Raw genomic sequence first — 24,232 nt, forward strand, 5'->3', positions numbered from 1 at the left:
TAGCAAATTTGCGGAGATATTCCTCCAACATGTCATTGAACTGGTATGTTTGATCATGTGTTTGCTGATGATGATGGCTTGAGTTGTAACTCAATTTGGATCCGAAGCAACTGAAGAGTTGGGTCCAAAACTTGCTAGTGAAGCGTGGGTCGCAGTCACTGATGATGTTGTTGGGCATACCCCAATGTTTGACAACATGGGAGAAGAAGAGTCGAGCTGTTTCTTCTGCCGACATGTTCTGTGGGGCTGCGATGAAGGTAGCATACTTGGAAAACTGGTCTACTACCACCATGATGGTTGCTTGATTTCCGACCTTGGGTAATCCTGTGATGAAATTCAGGGAAATGCTTTCCCAAGGTCTCTGTGGGACAGGTAGTGGCTCCAAGAGTCCCGCTTGTGCTGGGTGATCCGACTTGTCCTTTGGGAATGCTTGACAAGTCTTCACATAATGAGGGGCACCATGAGCTGTTGGTCCCCGATGATGTAATGCATGTTTGATGATGTTGAGGGCAGCCGGAACTGTGGGTTTAGGTCTGTTGGTTCCCTCCTTAAATTGCATGGCCGTGATGTTTCCAGCGGCCATCTTCTTGGATATGCACGGTATGGTGTGGGGTTTGGCCCCATTGTCTCCCATCATTAGGAGCATGTTGGCATATGGTACCGGGATGGTGTTGGTCTGCCTGAGGAATTCCAATCCCACTAACAGTTCGAAGTCATCGATGATAGTTATGCGTAGGTCGAATATTCCCTTGTATGGGCCAAACTGGATTGGCGCTTCTTTGGCTATTCCACTCACTTACTGATATGGAGAGTTGATAGCCTTGACATGACCCTTGCATTTTTGCACTGCTAGACCGAGGCGTTGCACCTGAGTTGAGGCCAGGTAGTCGTGGCTAGCACCTGTGTCTATCAATGCCCGAATAGGTCTGCCGTTTACTTTCATGTCAACGAACATTAGGGTCCTCTTTTGTGATGTGGGAGGCCTTTCGTCCGCCTTTCCTTTCCCTTTCTTGTCGATTGGGAATGCCTTCTTCTTGGGGTTGCCAGTACTGGTTCCCGCCAAGGTATCATGAATGGAGCCGACAAATGCCTTGAAGGTACCTACTTGATCGGCGCCGTCTGAGTCGTCGATATTTGTCTCGTCATCGTCAACAGTTTGTTGAGCATTTACTTGGGTGTTAGGACATTGTTCCAATATTCCCCGCCGCAATGACGGCATTGTGATGGGGGCTTTCTCCCCTGATGGTTGTTGACTGATGCAGTAGTGTTACTGCTTGAGGAAGGAGTCTTGGATTTGGATGTACCTCGATCTCCTCCATTTCTGTTGGGGCCACCGTTGCTAGGTTGGCTCCCGTTGTATCCCCCTCGGACAGGCGGCTGGGGCCTATCCTTCTGAGTTTCCAACTAGTAATCCCCAAGGCACTCAGCAGCTTGAATGGCCTTGGGCAGGGTATATACCCGTTGTCTTTACAGCTCCATACGAGCATGAGGTTTCAAACCTTCTATGAATGCGAACAATTTGTCTTTGTCCTCCATATCCCGTATGTTTAGCATGAGTGCGGAGAATTCACGCACGTAGTCCCGTACCGACCTGGTGTGGTGGAGTTCACGCAACTTTCTCTGTGCATTGTATTCCACATTTTCGGGGAAGAACTGCAGGTGTATGGCGGCCTTCAGTTCTGCCCATGTCTGGAGAGTATCTTCATCGGCCCTGATGGCTTCGTATTTGACTCGCCACCAGAGTTTTGCATCGCCTTGAAGATACATGGAAGCAGTTGCTACCTTTTTGGATTCTTCCAAATGTCCAACGACATCGAAGTATTGTTCGATGTCGAAGATGAAGTTTTCCACTTCTTTAGCATCCCGGGCTCCGTTGTATGGCTTGGGCTCCGGAATTTTCAGCTTTTGTGGCATGGGGGCAATGTTCATGGCACCCCTGATGTGGTTTTCGCCTCCTTTGAGCAGGCTTTGAAGGGCAGCATTGACAACATTGAGCTGGCCTGTCAAGTTGTCTATGGTTTGCTGCATGACTGTCAGTCTGTCTGCCTCTAGTTCCCGATGGGCTAAATCCTCGGCACGCTCCTGTTAGAGGTCCTTGAATTGGCCATGAATTTTGGTTGCCTCAATGGCAGCCGTTTGCCGGTCTTCCTCAGAGTCTTGACTGATGTTTGCTATGTCATTTTCGGCCTGCCGCATTCTACGGTCTAGGTCATCCAACCTTTGCACTAGGCTGGTTTTTAGATCAGGCAACGTATCCACGATGGTCCGTAATGCGTCAACCGTCTCTTCTAGGGTCGTGATGCGATCCTCGTGATTCACCATGGTCAGAAATGGTGATGATGATGCCAATGAGTTCCCTCGTCCGATGTCGAGCTTAGGCTCTGATACCAACTATTACGCGGCGCCTTCCTGAAGTTCCTTGGAAGGGCGACGTAAGGCTAAGCAACCGATATCAGTGCGGTTGCTATGCGCCAACTTAGGTCCTCGTCGTACGCTAGACTAGATTGTCAATGCCGTACGGGAAAACCAATGTCATGAGCAATTGAACAGCGGAAAATGAGCAACTGATGATGAAAGCTGAAGATTGTATTGATAATGATGATGAAAGTTATTACAAGATGCAATGCGGTGTCGGGGGGGAGAGACACCAATACAGAGAATTGTTTGAATGCTTGAATGTTTGAATACTTTGGTCCCCCTTAATAATGCTTAAAAAAATAAACCAAAGTTAAATGAGTTGACCTAAGAAAGCTGTGGAAGCACACTGAAAATGAAAGAAGAAAAACTACTCTATAATTACAATGAAAAGGACTTAGTCTTCAATGGAAGCAAGTCCGATGGCAGCAACTTTGTCTTGAGCAGCAGGGTCTGCGCGCGCATTGTTGTGGGCGCGCGCAGCACTATTTGGATCTGCCAGTGGCTGGGCGCTGGTGCTTGGCATTGGGTCTGCGCGCGGGGCACTATCTAGGTGTGCGGCACTGATGGAAACATGATGATTTGGGCGCGCGACATTGTCGGTGCCCGCGGCACTGATGGCATTGGCCAGCCGCTGGGCGCTGGCATTGATTATCGGTGGGGAGACAGAGGCGCATGCTCGCTTGTCACTTGGCACTGCCGAGACCACGGGGCCGACCGTGGCGCTAGGCGTTGGGAGGCTTGCTGGGATGCCACGACGCGCGTCTAAGGGGTCATGGGTCGATGATGGAAAGCAGCCCATGACAGGTTGGATGTTTTTGAGCCCAGCCGTGTTCTAACTTGTACAGTTGCTCGGTCTTCTTTGTTTGAGCGCATCAGAGATCGGTAGGATGACGATCCTCATTTACTTGTCCTTAGAGACACAGTGCGGCACGGTGGTGCCAAGCAGGTTACAGTTGGAGATGACGGAGTTTTGAGGATGCATGGTCGTATTTCTGTGCCTAATGTGGATGGACTTCGTGAATTAATTCTTGAAGAAGCACACAATTCCAGGTATTCTATTCATCCAGGTGCCGCCAAAATGTATCAAGATTTGCGGCAACATTATTGGTGGAGGAGAATGAAAAAGGATATAGTTGCCTATGTAGCTCGGTGCCTAAATTGCCAGCAGGTAAAGTGTTAGCATTAGAGACCTGGTGGTTTACTTCAAAGGTTAGATATTCCTGAGTGAAATTGGGAGCGTATCACTATGGATTTTGTTGTTGGACTCCCACGGACTCAGAGGAAGTTCAATGTAGTTTGGGTTATTGTGGACAGGCTGACTAAATCAGCGCACTTCATTCCTGTGGAAGTTACCTATTTCTCGGAGCGGTTAGCAGAAATTATATTTGTGAGATCGTCCGTCTTCACGGTGTGCCCGTGTCTATTATTACTGATCAAGGTACGCAGTTTACCTCGCACTTTTGGAGGGCAATTCAGTGTGAGTTGGGTACGCGGGTTGAGTTGAGCATAACATTTCATCCTCAGACGAACGGGCAGTCCGAGCGTACTATTCAAATCTTGGAGGATATGCTTTGTGCATGTGTTATTGACTTTGGAGGTCTTGGGATCAGTTTTTGCCGTTAGCGGAGTTTGCCTACAATAACAGCTACCAGTTGAGCATTCAGATGGCTCCCTATGAGGCATTATATGGTAGACAGTATAGGTCGCCAATTGGGTGGTTTGAGCTGGGGGAGGCTCAGTTATTGGGTACAAATTTAGTTTAGGAGGCCTTGGACAAGGTCAAGATTATACAGGATCGACTTCGCGCAGCTCAGGCCAGGCAAAATAGTTATGCCGACCGTAGAGTTCGCGATGTTGCATTCATGGTCGGAGAGAGAGTGTTACTTCGGGTATCACCCATGAAGGGTGTAATGAGGTTCGGAAATAAGGGCAAGTTGAGCCCTAGGTATATCGAACCTTTTGAGATTCTGGAGAGTGTGGGAGAGGTGGCTTGCAGGCTTGCGTTGCCACCTAGTTTAGCAGTTTTTCATCCGGTATTCCATGTGTCCATACTTCGAAAGTATCACAGTGATTCGTCCCATATGTTAGATTTTAGCTTTGTCCAGTTGGACAAGGATTTGTCTTATGAGGAGGAGCTGGTGGCAATTCTAGGCCGGCAAGTTCGCCAGTTGAGATCAAATAATTACCCTTCAGTTCGAGTGCAGTGGAAAGGTCAGCCTATTGAGGCAGCTACTTGGGAGTCCGAGTCTGATATGCGGAGTAGATATCCCCACCTTTTCACCAATCCGGGTACCTTTCTATGTCCGTTCGAGGAAGAACGGTTGTTTTAGAGGTGGAGAATATGATGACCCAAAAGGTCATCTTATGTTTTAAAACTCAAATCTACGCTCTTAAGCCTTAAAATCTCATTTTTACCCTTCTCGATTTGCGTGCGTAGTCCCGACAGGTTTCCGAAAAACTTTTATGTTGAAAATTGATGAAAATAAGAATTTATGCCTTAAAAGTTGATTTTAGTTGACTTTGGTCAATATTTTTGGTAAACGGGCCCGGATCTATGTTTTGACGGTCCGAGTGAGTCCGTATCAAATTATGGGAGTTGGGCGTATGCCCGGAATCGAATTCGGAGGTCCCTAACTCAAGTTATGAATTTTTTATGAAAATTAAAAGATTTGAAATTATTTGTTTTTAAGAATTGATTGATATTTGGCATTGTTAGTATCGGTTTCGTATTTAGGTTCCGGAGCCTGGTACAGGTTCATTATGATATTTAAGACTTGTTTGTGAAATTTGGTGTGAAAAGGAGTTGATTTGACGTGATTCGGACGTCCAGTTGAGAAGATATGAATTTTTAAAGTGTTCTTGAGAATTTAATTTGATTTAGTGCTAAATTCGTAGTTCTAGGTGTTATTTTGGCGATTTGATCGCGCGAGCAAATTCGTATGATGTTTTTAGACTTGTGTTACTGTTTGGTTTGGATCCCCGAGGACTCGGATGAGTTTCGGATAGGCCACGGGATGTTTTGAACTTAGAAAATTTTGCTGGTATAACTGAACCTGTTACAGGCCTCTGATCTCACAATTGCGAGATCAGGCATCGCAAATGCAAACATAACAGGGTCCGCAATTGCGAGGCTTTCATCGCAATTGTGATCAGAAGCCTGGGCCAGCAGTTCTCGCATTTGCGAGGTTACCTTCGCAATTGCGAAGGGGGTCTGGGAAGGGCAGGTTCGAAATGCGAACATCTACTTGCATTTGCGAGGTTCTGTGGTTGCAAATGCGATACTTTCCTCACATTTGCGAAGGCAGCGGGATTGTGAAGGGCATCGCAATTGCGATTGTTCCTTCGCATTTGCGAAGCTCAGGTTGCAATTGCGATACCTGTAGCTGAGTAAAAGGGGCTTAGACGGGATTTTTCATTCATTCTTCATATTTTCAAAACCCTAAACCTTAAGAGGCGATTTTCCAAAGACCAAATCTTCCCCAAATCATAGGTAAGTGATTCATAACTCTTTTCTTTCAATTTTTTACATCTTATAATAAGATTTCAACCTAAAATCTAGAATTTTTATGATGAAATTAGGATCTTTGGGTAGAACTTAGAAATTTCGAAATTTGAGGATTTAGACCTCAATTTGAGGTCGGATTCCAAAACTAATTACATATTCGGGCTCGGGCGTAAATGGGTAAAAGGATTTTGGTCCGATCCTCGGGTTTTAACCAAGCGGGACCGGGGTCGATTTTTCGATTTTTTAGAGGAAAATTTAACTTACGCAATATAATTGATTCCTTTAGTAATATTTGATATTATTGAGTCATTTTTGAATAGATACGAGTGGTTTGGAGGTGAATTCCAAAGGAAAATCTGTGATTGAGAATTAAGTGGCCTTCGAAGCTAGGTAAGTGTTATGTCTATCCCTGACTTGAGGGAATTAGGAACCTTTGATTACTTGCTAAGTGAAATTCATGTGAGCGGCATATATATGAGGTGACGAGTACTTATACACCGCCAATTTACCTGTTTTCTATGTTTCTCTGTTTTTCTTATATTGTCTCATTCCTATGCCAAATTGCTACGTGTTATACCAATGTTGTTCAATTTATTGTTCTTATCATGTTTACGGATTTTCTAGTGATAATTGAGTTTTTATTTCAAATTTGAGATTGATATTATGGAGCCAAATGCTGAAATAAGGTTTTTACTTGTTATTCTATCTCCCTGTTGTTATTTATGCATTGCAGTGTGGTAAGGGAGAGTGTTAATGCATGAAGGGTGATGTCGTGCCATATTATGAGTGTTAATGCATGAAGGGTGATGCCGTACCATATTGTGAGTGTTAATGCACGAAGGGTGATGTCGTGCCATATTTGTGAGTGTTAATGCACGAAGGGTAATATCGTGCCATATTGTGAGTGTTAATGCACGAAGGGTGATGTCGTGCCATGATATGAGAGTTAATGTAAGAAGGGTGATGACGTGTCGTGTCTATTAATTTTATGGTGAGATTGAGAGTAAAAGCACGAAGGGTGATGCCGTGTATTTTTCCTTATTGTATTCAGTATTCCTGTTGATTTATGGTATATTGTCTGCTCCGGTGATCATTCTGTTGTAGTTCTTTATCTTGTATTCCCCTCACTATGTTCCCCTCCCGATATTTCCTGTTTAGTTCTTCATTTCTGTTATTTGTATATACACTATTAAATTGTATATGTCGATTTGTAGGTGTCTTGCCTTAGCCTCGTCACTACTTCGTCGAGGTTAGGCTCGACACTTACCGGTACATGGGGTCGGTTGTACTGATACTGCACTCTGCACTTTCTGTGCAGATTTTGATACCGGCTCGGGTTGATCGAGATTTTTGCTATTGGTCCACTATCCGGAGACTCAAGGTAGATCTGTCGGCGTTCACAGACCTTGAAGTCCACATCTATCTTTTATGTTCTACTGTTTCTTTCATTCAGACAGTTGTATTTCTTTCAGACTATTACTTGTAGTAAATTCTAGAATGCTCGTGATTGTGACTCCAGATCCGGGTGGTAGTAATTAATACAGTTTTATGATATTCCGCACTTATTATATTTCATCCTAGTTAATTACTATTAATCACTGAATGGAAATAAGGATTTGGTTTAATAATTCTCTAACGTTGGCTTGCCTAGCAAGTGAAATGTTAGGCGCCATCACGGTCCCGTCGGTATAAAATTTCGGGTTGTGACAGCTGCCTTTCTGAGCCGGCATGTAGCTACCAGTGCCTCTTCTTGTATTTTTAATTTTGTCTATTTTTATTTCAGACATTATTTGAATTTTTGTATAATCTACTAGATGATCATACACTTGTGACACCAGGTCTTGGCACACACATTGGTAGAATTTGATGTCTTATTATTTTTCTTGGATTTAAATTTATCGATATATATTTAATTTATTAGTTGGCTTGCCTAGCTATAGTGTTGGGCGTCATCATGACCTATAGGTGAAATTAGGTCGTGACAACGACGTCCACAGTTCTGAAATCCCCGTCTACTTTACTTTAGTTGTCTGTTTGTTTCCAGACAGCTTTATTTTATTCAAACCTTTATTTGTATTATTCTAGAAGCTCGTGCACTTGTGACACAAATTCTGGGATGGTATTTAGATTCCGTTATTTTTATGGATTACTCACTACATTTCAGACTTTACTTCCGCATTGGTTTCTTTGTTATTAATAAATTTAAAAATTATTTTAAAATGGATAATATTATTCTAACATTTGCTTGCCTAGAAAGTGAAATGTTATGCGCCATCACGGTCCGAAGGTGGAAATTTCGAGCCGTGACAAATTTATTCTATGTTGATTCAGATTTTAATATTAGTTCATCTCTTGTTTTAAATATTTAATCTTAACCATAAATTTTATTTTCAAAGTGTAAAAGATTGATATGACATTTCACTTTTAGATTTGTATGCTCGTAGAATCATTAGTGATATTGCCTCTTACCAACCATTTTTTTTTTCTTTTTCACACATTTATATTCGTAAATATTTTCTTAGTTGTTGTATAATAATTGGGTATTTTTTTTAATATTATACAAAAAATTAATTAAAATAATATTATTTGAGTAGGAAAATAGTTCAAATATAATATAAAAATATATTATTGTGGGGGTATTTTTTTCTCAATTTCAACTCTTTATGTAGTCTATTTAATATTATTTTTATTTTTTCTTGGTATTGGACATTATGGAGTGGTAATGTATTGCCAATACAGAGAATTCTTATGAAATTGATTTTATTAAACATTCCTACATATTTTTAATAAGAATTTAATAGAATTTATTTTTATTAATTTTAAAATTTTAAATATAAAAAATTAGCATAGAAGGTATTTAGTCCAAAAAATAGGTTATTGTAGTTATGTCTTTTCTCTATGAGTTCTTCCGTTTAATATTTTAGGACTATTTTGGTATACTAATTTTGTATTTATACTTTTATAATAATATAAGCTTCCTTTTTCTAAATGAATTTGGATAATATAATACATTCTTAAATTAAATTAGTAATAGAACATTATAATACGTTTTCAAATTAAATTAGTAATAGAAATTTTTAAGAAGTATACCCTAAAAGTAATACGATTACATGACTAAAGATATTTACTTGTTCAATTTTATACGAATTAGACAGCCCGAAAGTAATTATACTAATAAAATTCCTAAAGGTAATTATGTAGGATTCCTAACGTGTAGTATTATGTCCTAAAGCTAATAGGATTATAAGGCTAATATCTAAAATTTCGGTTATGTCCTTTTATTATGAGTTATTATGTTTAATATTATAAGGTTATTTTTGTAAACCGACATTGTATTCATACTTTTATAATAAATATATATATATATATATATAGAAAGAATTACTGTTTGATTCTATCCGGAAAGAATTCAACATTTTATTCTTCCCCTTGAAACGGAGGAAGAGCGGTGAAGGTTGGAGATCTCTTCTTATGATGATGCACTATTTAGGGCTCCGTTATTCATCGAAAACTTTTGCCAAAATTCACTTTTTAATCATAATTCGATTTGATGTCATAATCACCAGCTTTTGACCTCTCTTTTGGTGTTTATGTTGTTTTTTTTTTTGTGTTCTTGGAATGTCGTGTAGAATTGCATCCAGAAGATTGAGAAGGAGAAAGGAGCAGAAAATTAGGATTGGGTTTGTTGGAGTTCAAATCGGGGTGCAAAATGAAAGAGAAACGGAAAGGGAGGAGATGGAATTAGGGATTTGGATTAAGGACCAAAAAGTCCTTATGTTTATTATGGTGGCATGTATTGTTAGAGGTACTTTGGATACAATACTAACTTATTATAACTGCACAGTAGGCTAGCAAAATCTATATATATATATATATATATATTAGATGAAAGATGGCCCATGCTCCCAATACTTAGTTATAAAAATAATTCTTTAATTGTATTACTTTAATTGTTTTGTAAATAATGTAAAAATCTTGTACCCACTTTTTAAACAACTTCAAGCTTTTTTCTCCTCCTCCTTCCTCTTCTTATGAATATATTTTAAGGTAGTTTATGATATTTTACAGTGGTGGGCTGTTGTGGCGCTTTATTTTATACTATTGCTTAGGTTTTTTTTTTCTTAATTGCAAAATGGGTTCATTAGATTTATTGTTGTTTTGACAGATTGATGATGAGGTTATGTTTCAAATTTGAGCTCATTTGGAGTACCTTTAGATATTAAATCGTATATTGTATCGTTAAAATTCGATGAACAAATTTTTGTTTCTCGACAATTTGCACTTCAGTCCTATTTGTCTTAAGTGCATAAAAATACTAGTTGCACTTTAGACCTTTTGGCCTTAAGTGCATCTGAAGTGCAATTTTTTATTTCAAACTTATTGGCCTTTTAAGTGTAGGAATATGTTTGTTGCACTTCAGACTTTTTGGCCATAAGTGCATCTAAAGTTCAATTTTCACTTTAGATTTATTGGCCTTAAGTGCATGTAACCATTGGTTACACTTCAAACCTACTTGGTCGTAAGTGCATCTGAAATGTAATTTTTCATTTCAGTCTTATTAAGTGTAGCAAAACATTTATTGTACTTCATACCTTTTGGCCTTAAGTGCATCTCTAATGTAATTTTTTACTTCACACTTATTGACCTTAAATGCATGAAACCATTAATTGCACTTCAAACCTATTTGGCCTTAAGTGCATATGAAGTGAAATTTTTTCACATCAGACTAATTTTTTCCTAACTTCAGATCCGATAAGTTTGAAATTGATCGTTAAGTGGGTAGGCTTATAAATATTTTTGCAAAGTGGGTATAGGTTCAATTGTAATATCAAAATCGGGTATAGATACAAAAGCTCTGTAAATCATTCATGTTAATTTAAATAATACATTTAAAGATGAAAATTTTCTATGCAGCTTTGTTCAATAAAAACTATTGAATTTCCGAGCTAAACATTTGGTTTTAAATTTATTTTGTGGGAATTAAACATCAAAGGAAAAAGATATAAAACGGTTCCAATATTTCATTAACTTATTTTTTCTTTGTGTTTGTGTGTTGTTTTTTCCTCATATTGTAACATGAAATTTACAATGAATTTTTTTTTAGCAAAATAATAAGTAGACTTGTTGGTAGCACAAAAATTCATTGGCATCACATTTTGATAGTTTTTTCGTGCGTTAAAGTTAAGAAAACAAAGTCCCTAATTTATTTAAACCTCGTCAATTTATGAATAACTAAAGAGTTTACACTTTCTTCGTTGATATTTTTTTTGTTAATAGTTTTAAATAAAATGAGATGCCTACTATTAGTATTAAGGAAAAACATGTGGTACATTAGAAGTGGACCTAAAAATATAGAAACAAATATGTCTAAATTAAGGAGTACCAATTCTGCTCTTTCCTTTTATAGACTTTTCTCATTAAGTGCTTGAATTAAGACATTTGTTTGAGCAATTGCACCTTGAAATATTTACTTGACATTCAGCTATCATGAAGATAATAAAGTTATTATTATCTTGAAAAGGATTAGCCTACTTTTAGCATTAAGGAAAAACATGTGGTACATTAGAAGTGGACCTAAAAATATAGAAATAAATATGTCTAAATTAAGGAGTACCAATTCTGTTCTTTCCTTTTATAGACTTTTCCCATTAAGTGCTTGAATTAAGACACTTGTTTGAGCAATTGCACCTTAAAATGTTTACTTGACATTCAAATATCATGAAGATAATAAAATTATTAAAGTTTGAACAATAATATCGCGGGTTCTAATTTGAATCCGTGTTATTTCCTAATCATATTACTCTTTTTGTTATATATACAAAAAATATAAGTTTATATTAATATTTAAAATTAAGTCGGAACAAAGTTTTTTTCTAAATGAGAATAGCTGAATTAATAATTAATAAAAGTAATTCAATGTTTTGTTTTGAAATGACGCAGTTATATTTAAGGATTAGCCTATTATAAACAATTTGTATTCTGCTTTGTTATAGTAGTTAATATTATGCTTCTTTTTACTTTTATATATAAACCATAGGACCAACATGTGATTATAAAAATATTTTTTAACTGTATTACTCCAATTATTTTACAAAGAGCATTTATGTTTACATAATTAACATATTTTAAGATTGAAATTTCACATACATATTTATTTAATAAGAATTAATTCTATGCCGGACTTAACCATTTGATTTCAAGTATCACTATATGAACTTCAAACAGTTTATGTATGTCGTTAATACCATACTAACGATATTTTAACAAAAATGAATTTGATGTAAAAAAAAATTTATTATTATTGTATCTATTCACATCCTCAAGATATATAGTGTAGCGAACTTTGTGAACAAATTAATCACAAATTCCTTTTGTAATTTTGGTTTATTCCAAAAAGATATGATATTTTTTTGAATTTGTATAAATCATTTCCTCTAATTTTTCTTTTTTTCCTTCCAAAAAACTCGTAATGTTATTTAACTGAATAAGATATTTGAATTTGTGCATATCATTTCTTTTTTAATTATTCTTTTTTCTTTTGATGAATCCGTAGTTTGCTTTAAAAAACTGAATTTGTTATAAAACATTGAAGAATCCATTATATTATGTAACAAAATGCAGTTTAATTACATGAAAATAGTGTTATATTGCAATAATTAATATTGTACCATTAGTATTAACGTTTTGAACTAAATCATAACATGATACTAATCGTAAGAGCATTAGTTATTATTTATAGGGAGTGTAACTTCTAATAGTGAATAGCAAAACATGGCAGGGTGGACCCTTCATTTGCACATGTGCACTAAATACGCATGCTCATATAGGTAGTTGACTAGAATTAAATTTTTGTGTGGCTTTCGTTCTTCCACGCATACCCATGACATCAGCAGCTTTTGTGGATGTTTAAAGTCCTAAGAAGTGGTGATATTTACGAAAGAGTGTTAGGACAAACAAAGGATAATATTGGAATGTATTGGTTTTCTAGTCAATGCACATTGACCAGAACCTCCTCTCAATACCCTCATATTAATAGTAGTAATTATATATATATCAAGTTTTAATTTAATTACAAGATCATATACAATTTATCAATTATATACAAATTAGTTTTAAATAAGTATCTATTTAAATTAGAAATTGAATAAGGAATCAATTATTTCTCATCATTGTTCTCTCTCTCCTACTCTCTTTCTCTCCTGCGCTCTCTCTCTCTCTCCGTCTCTCTATCTCTCATTCTCTATTCTTTCCCCAATTTTTCGTCCTCTAATGTTCTCTACTTTTTATCCTTTCATGTTGTAATATTTTTAATAGAATTCATCAATGGATTTCAATCGTTTTACTATAGATTTTTAACTTATCAATTTCCTTTCATGTGTGCACAATGGGTGTTCAAATTAAAATTATCAATCAATAAATTTTGAAGGTGTTTGACTCTCCACCATTGACAGCCATTAAAAAGCTTTGAAGCTTTGAAATCGAATTTGAGTTTTCAAAAATCATTATTTATTTGGATTGGGTGTTGTTGCAAACAGTTGAGAATATTGTTTGGAGTTTATATCTAAATTTTGAGGGTGTTTGGTGAAGATTAGACTTGATTTTGGTTGAATTTCATATTGAAATTCGAAGAAGAAGAAGAAGAAGAAGAAGAAGAAGAAGAAGAAGAAGAACACATGACATACAATATATTTACGAAATTATAGTAAATTTGTATTATAATTGTATGTAAATTATATTCTGTTGTAGTTATATATATTTTTTTTTATTTGAATGTTGTATGAAAGTTGAAAAATAATTGTATAATATATGAATCGTTGTATAAAATTTGTATTTAAGTTATCAATATTATCTTTTTACATAAAGTTGTTGATATGTATCAAAATTGTATTAAGAGAGTAAGTTTTGATTTGAATTTTAAAGAGGAAGAAGCACACACCACATACAAAATATATACAAATCAGATACAAAATATATACAAATCATATTTGTGTGTATTTAAGTTGTATAATGTTGTAGTTATATTTAACTGGGTAAGGATGTATGAAAGTTGTAGAGAAGTTATATATTGCATAATTAGTTGTATAAAATTTATTTTTATTATGTTTGTTGTTGTAGATATATCAAATTTTGTATTAAATTTGTATGAAATTTATTTTTAATTTATATGATGTTGTACCATGCATTATTCTTTTCTTAAAAATAGCTAATTGTGACGAAGAGAGAGAAGAGTATAATGTATTCAACAACTTCTCAATTAGCAGCTTTTTCTTGTCAAGGTTATGTTGAAGTTAATACTACTTCTCATTCTTTAGCACAATTAAGATCTCATTAGCTGCCGCAATCACAATGTTGAGGGGGTTGTCCTCCACATAAAAGGTACTGAATTATAGAGAGCATGGCTTCATAAGCAACCCTAGTTCCCTTTGTTTTTGGCGGGTAAACTCCTCTTCCTTCCTTTGTTTCCAAAGTAATTAAGAATACTTTCTTCATGAATCCTCCGTCTCTTTTCAGTGGGCTCAGAGACAAGTGGATGTTTCCGTTCCTTCTTCTGAATTTTCTTGGGAGGCTTACTCCTATAAACTCGATCCTCAAAAGTGTTGAGGTCAATTCTTCCATACAGAGACTCTGTTTCACTAGAGGTTGAATCATCCAATATGTAATTGTAGGTTTTCATTGGCTTGGTGGTTAACACCAAGAATAAAGTTATGTACCATTTCCTCTTCATTTTGCTATTGTCCAACTTTTAGTAGCTTTATCAGAATATATTGTGCAAATGTTATAGGGTTTAGGGGCTGTTTTGTGTCTCTGTCATTTTATTTGGTAATTGGCTTTATTAGTGCAGTTTCTTACTTTCTCTATATTAATTTCAATACTCTTGTGCTACATAATTATAGAGTTGAATTTTTTCTTATTGTTAATTATAATACTCTTGTGCTTCATTATCATGGAGTTGATTTATCCGTATTATTTGTTTTAATTTCAATTACAAATTGGGCTAAATTTGCTGCTTACTATTTCTGTCTGAATAAGGGCCTAGAAGTGAAAATTTCTTTGAGATGCCTGCCCCAACGGGTTCAGGAAACATAAAGCTTAGGAAGAAACTAAAACGGAAGTTGCTATTGCCACCATCATATACTCAAATGTGGTTAACAAGATTGTTCCTTACAGTTATGTCTTTTTCCAAGCAAAGAATCTCCTAATTTAATGCACTAATAATGGATTGTATATAATTTGTAAGTAATCCTTGTTTAGAGCGAATAATATACAAAATTAGAACAATTTTAGTAAATAAGTTTCAAATATTGTATAGGAAGGAAAAAATTCCTATATATATTCTTTCAAACTTAAACAAAAGTTTCAGGATTAATCAATACGATTGGACCAAACATCAGCTAGAAATGTTTTTTTTTAAAAAGTTCTTTCAACTAATCAATACGATTGCTAGTGATCTCAGGATTAATTATTTCGGTAAACAAGTTATCTCAGGATTATTTTGGGATTGTTATCCCATTTTTCTATAGAGATAAAAATAATACTATAATCCCGGTATAACTAATTCAAGAATTAATTATACTGCAACTTTATTTCAACTAAATATGAAATAAACTCATCTCAAATTTAATAACAGATTTAATTATCATTTATCTCACTCACGTACCAAACAAATCCTTAGAAGTTAGAACCTCCATGCGCCTCCAAAATCCATATACCCTTTAGGATTCCTTTAAGCTTATCAAAAACAAAAATAAAAATGTTAAATATTTGCATGAGTGTGACGGGCGAAATTTCTCGAACCCCAAATCCAGAAATTAGGAAACACGTATGCTGGCCAATAGATGTTGCTTCCTTTCGAGGATGATAAACAAAATTGGGTTAATTGGGAATGGCTTTGTCTTCTTTTCCTCTTTTTTTTCCTGGTTAAAATATTAAAGTTTGCAAAACTATTTTAAATATACCAAAAGGTTAATCAGAATTATAGTCCCTTAGCTTCCGTTTAGGTCATGAAATGCTGATGTTTATTTTTTTTTGGCAATAATGCAACTATAACTTCAGTGAATTTGTATGGCAACATTCTATAATTATTAAATTTTTAATTCTAACTCCCAATGAAATCCCATCTTTATGCAATGTTGCTCTTTATGCTCTACAGTTAATGTACCTGTGACCACTTTAGCTAAATGGATAGATGGTAGGAAAAAATAACCTCTGCTCACTTCAGAAAGTGCAAACTGTACTTTTTTTTTCTTGTGTTTAATTATATAATGTAGTTCAATCGAAACTACAAGGAGGTTTCCTCAAAATTTGGACTCATTCACTGCCTATGATGACTTGGTGAGTTTTTGCCACATATAAAAAACCGTTTTGTGGCATTTGTTTTGCATGAACCTTGGAGTTTGTCACTTTAATTTAAGTCAGGTACTAGCTAGCTGCTTGCTATTATTTGGATACTTGACTGCTAGTTTATGTATATAGCCTTTTCATTTTCTTAGTTTTCGTTTACCTTCTTTATGCATTCATATTTAAAATCTAAAAAAGATCGTTTGAAATGTTAAATACTATGGAGTAGTAAATTAGAAAGAAATACTCCACATGAATAGAGTAAAATGGATTCATATAGCCAGATTCCAACTAATATAGTTGATTGATAGATTGATTCATAGTATTAAAACTTAAAAGTAAGATTTTAACAGTAAACAAGCATGTATTTTGATAATGAAGAGAAGTAACCAGATGGAGTTATCATAAATGAAGGGAATACTATATAAGTATATTTTTTATCTTTTGTCCTAATTGAAGTTGTTTCTCTATATATGTGAACAGAATGAAGATGAAAAATCTTGTTGCATCAGTTGTAATATGGATATGGTATATAACCTGTGGTTTCGGCTTCAATGTATATGCTGATGATATGGTTAGGATTGAGCTAAAAAGGCGGCCCTTGGACCTTTCTAGTATAAGGGATGCAACAATGTACGCTAAAGATCTCAATAGAAAATTGGGTAATTCTGATCTGAATGACCAGATAATTTACCTAAAAAGTTATCGTGATGTCCACTACTTTGCGGAGATTGGTATTGGTTCACCTCCCCAACGATTCATTGTTGTGTTTGATACTGCAAGTTCCTATCTTTGGGTCCCTTCTTCAAGATGCTTTTTCTCGGTTAGTCTTTGTGAAGTTGTGGATTAACAGTTTTCACAACATGAAACTAACTTTTTAATGGATTTATCCAATGCAGATTGCATGTTATCTTCGTCCCAGGTACAAATCAAGACTATCAAATACGTATACAAAAATTGGTATGGACTTCCAAACCTAATTTATTTGCATTGTTGATTTTAAGCAAAGAATAGCTAATTATCACTTGTACTATACGTGGGCTTAATTTTATGATATATAGGAAAGTCTTGCAAAATCCCTTTTGGCACTGGTTCAGTGCATGGATTCTTCAGCCAAGACAATTTGAAAGTTGGAGATGCTATCTTAAAGCAGCAGGTGCCGGTCTTGTTTCTAATTTGCAGTATATATATATATATATATATATATGTGTTGAATAAAATTAATTAAACGTACAGGTTTTCACTGAGGTAACAAGGGAGGGATACTTCACATTCTTGCGTGCACGATTTGATGGAGTACTAGGGCTTGGATTTCAGGGCACGGCTTCAAGGAATGTCACACCAGTATGGTAAATTATTATCTCTTCATATTATAATAACTTTTGGCGTAGTAGTTAATTATGCTTTCTGACATAGTTTTAATAAGACTCTTATCTGTGTCATTGAAATTGAAATCCACATTCTTAATTTTGTTTTAAGGTATAACATGTTGCTTCAGCATATGGTTACCAAGTCAATCTTCTCATTCTGGCTAAATCGAGATCCTACGTCTAGGATAGCGGGTGAAATTCTCTTTGGAGGCATGGATTGGACTCACTTCAGGGGTCAGCATACATACGTACCAGTTGCTCAAAATGGTTATTGGGAGGTAACCTGCGTCTCTGTTTAATGGAACTTTATTTGTATTGGTAACCTGAAAATACTGAGTTTTTAATTTGTCAAAAATTCCAGATTGAGATAGGGGATCTATTTATAGGAAACAATTCAACAGGTAATATCTTCATATACATATGTGATTTACAATATAAAAATAATGCATCTCTAGGTGTAATTTCTGCTCTTTCCCTTTCAGGTCTTTGTAAGGATGGATGTCAAGCTATTGTGGATACTGGAACATCTTTTATTGCTGGTCCAACTGTCTGTATTTAAACCATTGTTGATTTTAATTCTTATTTGCAAGATCTGTTTCTTCTCAGCCATCTCCATTTCAGACTATTTTAACTCAAATAAATCATGCCATTGGAGCTGAAGGAATTGTTAGTTTGGAATGCAAAAAAGTTGTCTCAAATTATGGGGATTCGATCTGGGAACGCTTGATATCAGGGGTAAGTGCTTTTTAAATTGTTTGTAGGATTAGCTCTAAATGTTTTGTGCAGGTATTTTAGGTGTTATCATCCTTTTGTTTGCCTGCATGCATGCAGATACAACCGGAGAAGATTTGCAACAGAATTGGACTCTGTACAAATAATGGATCTTTAGGTGGAAGGTTAGAATTTTGAATCCTTTTCCTTCATCTTGGCTGGCTGTCCAATCAGAGCGATGATCCAAAATGTTTAATCTAATTATATGTTCAGTCATGAACACCGAATGGGAATTCGAGGTGGTTTATGTTCTTCTTGTGAGATGATAGTGTTCTGGATACAAGTAGAGATTAGAAAAGAGAGATCAAAAGAAAAAGCGTTTCAATATGCCAATCAGGTATGCTTTTATACTTTAATTTTCCTTTTCCGAATTCTCGTATCGTAACTAGTTACTACTACTAATACATGTATGTATTTTGTGCTGAAGCTGTGTGAGACGCTTCCGAATCCTGGGGGAAAGTCATTTATCAACTGTGATGTCTTTGCCCTGCCACATATAACATTTACCATTGGGAAAAAATCTTTTCCCCTTTCTCCAGATCAGGTTTGTTGTTATGTTATCTGAAACTATGGTAGCAAGTTCAGCTGCAGCAATTATATATAAGCTTCTAACTTTACTATCTTAATTATTCCTTTTTGTAATAGTATGTTATCAGAGTTGATGACAGTCAAGGTGTCCACTGTATTAGTGGATTTACAACTTTAAACGTGCATCCGCGACGTCCCCTCTGGTAAGACTATTTTCACTGCCATAAGTTAATAACATCCACTTGTATGATATATATTCTCTACTCTACTTTGCAGGGTTCTTGGAGATGCATTCTTGAGAGCATATCACACAGTTTTCGACTTTGGCAATTCACAAATTGGATTTGCAGAAAGTGCTTAGAGCGGTTTCAAGGATTATATATGACAAATTGGATTCTTCAAAAATTTGTTTGGTTTTGCTGCTTGATTTTACTTTCTAGTTCTAGGTAGACAAATAAAACTATTCTATGTTTTTACCACTTTGTTCATCTTCACTCATTTGTCACTCGACTTCAATGTCCTTCATGCTGATGAACAGTACTGGACACTCAGAAATGGTTTTGGGAATAATATACTTCAGATATCACACTTTACTTTTCTGGTTTTTCAACACTGGACACTGCCCTTTATTTCATTTTTGGCATGAGCAAAACACTAGCACCTACTAGTATCTTAGTTATTGAATTATTCCCTCATAACTCTCTAATGAGTCGAGTCAGTTGGGGTAAAATACACATCTCACCCAATAAAATCCAACAACTATGTCATAAATGACCACTTAGCAATTGGACATGTTTCCTCCTAACTACAATGAGTCCATACTCCGATCCAACGTACGTAAAATAAATAAACCCATTATCATCATCAAGGCTTATAGCCTGAGTGATATCCACGGGAGTCGTTTACACCAAGTTTGATTTCCACTGTTCTCTTTTCTTTTTTCCCCTTCTCCCTTTTGTCAATCTAGCTATGTAACGAAAAAAGTTAAAAATTAAGAAGAAGAAAAATTATTTCCCTTTCCTGGATTGCTTTCTTATTTAATGAGTTTTCGTGGCATAAATTTGAATTACGGGAACCATTAGATACTAGATGGTTACAAAAAATATTTAAAACAAAATAAAAGAGAAATCCCTAGTAGTGGAAATATCGGCGCCATTGGTTACTGTTTACCCGTAAAACGATACAGTTGAATTTATACGTGATTTCGAGACAAGTGAATTAATTTGATTCTCAAATAATAAAATAATTAAAGAAATGCACAATACTTAGCCTTGAAATGATGATAAAATCACGAAGAACAATGATTTGGGAGCAGAGCTTCCGGGCACAATTGTGATGAAACCAAGGAACAAGAAAGTAAAATTGTATAAAGCTTTTTATTGATTATAGCGTAAGTTTGCTAGGAAAATCGTGTCATTTACAATGATAACAGAGCTCACTATTTATAGTTGCACCTAGGGAAAAAGGTCATAGGATCATGCTCTTCTTTAATGTCAATTATAAGGGCCACTAAAGAAGGTGTAACGGTGAGCATAAATTCTCTGTAACGGATAGCGCACTAAATGCTGTGGAATATTCTCCATTAAATGCTACCGGGGCAGAGAGTATTTATTGTATCTTTATGAGCGTTATTCTTTCCGGTGACAGACGGAACAATTGCCTTCGGCTTTAGCTATCCACCATCTTAGGTTCCACGTATCCCTTTTTTTTGGACTGTCACATAGCATAGCATATTTTACCCTATACAGATAGTCCCCCTACTTTTCGGTGACATAACTTTGTGTCACCGGGAAGTTGGTAGAAGCGCTCTTTTTGGCGAGAATTACTATGATTCCTTCTGAAAAGCTTCTGACAGTTGATTAGACGCACGTCTCTCCGCATTTAATGTCTCAAACACGCGTCATATCACGATTCGGCATAACTTTTGCCGGTTATCGAGGTAATCATGGCCACAAATTTAGCTGCCTAAACCTTTACTTATACGCATCAACCTCTTTCATTCATACTCCATAACTCTCCAAACTCTCTTTATTCGACTTGCATCATGTTCTTCAACCTTTATCCAACTCTCTTCAAACGAAAAAGCTTTTTCTTCTTCAATATAATGGCTTATTCTTCAAAGAATACCAGTTCTTCAAAGAACAAGAACAAAACTGAGGACTCTGCTCTACCAACAGTAGGCACCATCATCCCTAGAAGTCTTGTTACAATAAAAGACTTCGAAGAGAAATTTCCTTCTGCTAGTTCTCGTACATGGGCTGTTAGTAGGTATCCTTCTTCCATCCGTCCTTCTAGCATTCCTGCTGTGAAGGAAGACTATCGTTGCCAGGACCTAACCATTTTCGCTCCCGATCTAACGGAGCGGGTAACCCTACCCAAGGAAGGTTTTACATACTTTTACTCGTATCCATTTACTTTGGGTGCATTTTTCTTGAGTGGAGTACTTGACTCCATTATTGTGGGGTCCTGCCTCCGCTACCAAGTGTGTTTGGCACAAGTCCTTCTGTGTGGAGGACGATTGCTTGCCTTTGGCGTTTGTGCCAAGAAACGGGAGAGGAGCTATCCTTAGCTCATGTGATGAATCTCTATTCCCCCAAAATCTTCCGTGGGGGAATGATAAACTTCACCAAATGCAGCCACCATTCTCTACTATCTAGCATGGATAACGACAACGATCGCGGGTGGATGGAACGGTTCGTTGCTGTTGCCACCAATGATATCATTATGGCAACGACTTCATCCTTTCCGGAATCATGGAACCGCACTCGTAAGGTCCTTGCTTAATACCCCTTTTACTAGAAATTCCTTCATATTTGTACTGATCCTCCTCATTTTGCCTGTTTTAGCAACTCAGTGGTTTTACCTAGGGTTTAAGGCTTGGTCCGGTGGGTCCAGAAAATCTTGGACGTTACTACGCCCGAGACCCACACATGGAAAGAACTGGCCCTTAAATATGGGTGGAAGGCCAAAAACTATGGTAACTCAAACTCGTCTCATTTTTTCTTTTTACACTAGGAAATTGATTGACTATTTCTCCCATTTTCTTGAAATCAAGTCTACCTGCGGGTTCGGTTGCCATCCCCGAGGAGGGTATTTTGGCTGATCCTGCTGACGCGGCGAGGCTTCTTCAGGAGGCGCTTACTCGAACAGGTATCTCTGGGCCTGCTTCAGGCACAAGTATTTCTTCACGGAGTCCCCGGCCGGAGGACAAACAACCAAAAAGAAGACACTCCTCCGCGGCCGGGGAAAAGAATAAGAGGGCGAAGATTGTTGTCCTCGAGTTGTCTCCAGCAATTATGGTGAATAGCCCTCCTCCCGGGCCGGTCATAGACACTTTGATGATCGATGATGATGGAGAAGCTAGTGATGGGAAAGCTTCTCTACATAGAAGATGGTGATCCTCATCAACTCAACAGGATGCTCAACCTGTCAAGTTAGTTACACCAACCAAGGATGATTTCTCGGCGCTCTGGGGGGAGTATGAAATGGTGGAAAATGCCAACTCCCGCTTTCGTATCCCAGTCGATGTGTCCAGTATTTTGGGGCTGAGTACCGGGTCCCTTCCGTCCTCTGCTGACTAGCAATCAACAACTAGCACTGCGTTTGTTGCAGCTGCTTCTCACTCTTCAACTCCATCAGCTTCATCTCCATCTTCACCAACACCAGTAGTTTCTACATCATTTCCACCTTCATCAACTCTTCCACCAGTAACTACTACATCATCTCCACCGGCCGCATCTGCCCGAGAAGAGGGTGTCTTTCTCCCCCAGTCCACAGTTCATGGGAATTTGGGGCAAAATTATATTTCCCCCTCAGAAGATCCGCAAAGGAGGAGGAGCGTTACTCTCTCGGTCTCCACCGGATGCAATTTGCTATCCTGGTCGGTGGAACTTGCTAACTATCTGAAGCCTTTGGCTTCAGAGAAAGATTGGAAAAAGATACAGGCTCTCTCGGGAGAGTGCTTGTTGAACAATGCCATGCACAACGCCGCAACGGTACATTCCTTACTTCCTCTTTTATTCCTTTTGCTTTTGCCTGAAAATATCCTAAGTTATCCTTTCTTGCTTTGTAGGTCAACTTTCTTGATTCCGAGGGCCTCCAAAGGTTTATTTGGAAAAAAGAAGAACTTACCTCTGCACGGGATCAACTTTTAGCCGAGCGGGAGCAAACTGCCGCTCGCCTCTCAGAATTGGAAGCCAAAGCTGATGAGGCCGCTATATTAGAGGCTCGTTTGCAGCAAAGCAAGCAAGAAGTGATAACTCTTATCCAAGATATTGGCCCACTGAGGGTTAAATTTGACAAAGCCAGGGCCAAATGGGCTGAAGTTTATAATGTCTTTCTTGCTGCAATCGACCGCGAGGCTGCCTCCGCTGAAAGATTGACCAACTTAAAGGCAGACTTGAACACCAAAACTGAAGAGCTTGCTGCTGCGGGGGTAAAACATGCCCAGTTGGAGGAGAAGTATAGAAAAACTATCAAACATAATAGGCTCTTTAGTTCAATTGTACGTGATCTTGATGTTAGCCTCAGATCCGTTAGATCCGCCTGGGAAAACCTTTCTACCGAGGTAAACCAACTCAAAGAAGAACTTAAGTGCCGAGCGGCCTCCCTCGTTGTTGAGAAAACTTATGTTATGTAAATTGTGAGGAGAAAAACCTTGGAAGAGGCCAAATATGGTATCATTGACTTTGATACTGAAATTGGTAAGGCCCGTGAGCTTGAGTTAGCTGCTAAAAGTGGTCTCCCGGCAGAGTCTGATGCTTCCGATTCTTCCGGTTCCGGTTCTGAAACTTCGGGAACTAAAGAGGAAGCGGAAGGTGAAGATATTCAAGGCCAAAACTGGCGAGGGCCAAAATGTTGATCCATCGACGGATCTACCCACTTCCCCTGGGGGCGCAGATATTTCTCTTCCTCCGGGTTCCGGAGATGCAGCAGTTTAGCTTTTCTTTTCTTTTTCCAACTTTTGTATATGTGCTATTTTGGCATGTTGTTGTAAAAAAAAAATACTTTTGCTCAAGTATTGTTTGAGTCTTTCTTTTGTTTGAATATTTATGCAAGTTTTAATCTTTGCATTCTCTTCTTTTTGCTTAAGGGTTTTGTGCAAGTTTTACTGTTTGCGTCTTATTATGTGAAGCCTTGGGCGTATTTTTTCCCGAAAGCATTTTGATTTCGGGCATAAGTTTTATCGAAATCAACCTTTTAACATGAGAGTTTCATAAGAGAAGGCCCTCTTATGTTTACGAGTGCTCTAGAAGAGGACGTCTCATGTTTATTACGACACTAGCATTTGAAGTACTTGTTT

At 37.1% G+C, this 24,232-nt stretch overlaps 1 protein-coding gene across 2 annotated transcripts; it reads left to right on the forward strand.

Annotated features, from left to right (window-relative positions):
• Window positions 1-14,276: 14,276 nt before the first annotated feature.
• LOC104121505 (cyprosin-like) lies at window positions 14,277-19,523 on the forward strand. Of its 2 annotated transcripts, none has more exons than XM_070186262.1 (14): window positions 14,277-14,359; window positions 16,745-17,084; window positions 17,161-17,221; window positions 17,323-17,417; window positions 17,498-17,610; window positions 17,741-17,909; window positions 17,993-18,032; window positions 18,114-18,178; window positions 18,253-18,366; window positions 18,463-18,527; window positions 18,616-18,739; window positions 18,830-18,946; window positions 19,048-19,133; window positions 19,207-19,523. In XM_070186262.1, exons 2-14 carry the CDS (start codon window positions 16,746-16,748, stop codon window positions 19,289-19,291), a joined length of 1,473 nt encoding a protein of 490 aa, XP_070042363.1. In that variant the 5' UTR covers window positions 14,277-14,359; window position 16,745; the 3' UTR covers window positions 19,292-19,523. The 2 variants fall into 2 exon arrangements, with proteins under 2 accessions (XP_070042363.1, XP_009631812.1); XM_009633517.4 differs by lacking the exon at window positions 14,277-14,359 and adding an exon at window positions 16,256-16,339.
• The last annotated feature ends 4,709 nt before the right edge of the window (window positions 19,524-24,232 follow it).

This window comes from Nicotiana tomentosiformis, chromosome 9 (assembly GCF_000390325.3).
Source record: "Nicotiana tomentosiformis chromosome 9, ASM39032v3, whole genome shotgun sequence".
In the NCBI taxonomy this organism is placed as follows: domain Eukaryota; kingdom Viridiplantae; phylum Streptophyta; class Magnoliopsida; order Solanales; family Solanaceae; genus Nicotiana; species Nicotiana tomentosiformis.

Coding starts and splice junctions, on each gene's coding strand:
- LOC104121505 (XM_070186262.1), top strand. CDS start 16,746: ATGAAGATGAAAAATCTTGTTGCATCAGTTGTAATATGGATATGGTAT. Junction 18,033..18,113: donor TATAGGAAACAATTCAACAG/GTAATATCTTCA, acceptor TTTCCCTTTCAG/GTCTTTGTAAGGATGGATGT. Junction 18,528..18,615: donor AATGGATCTTTAGGTGGAAG/GTTAGAATTTTG, acceptor TTATATGTTCAG/TCATGAACACCGAATGGGAA.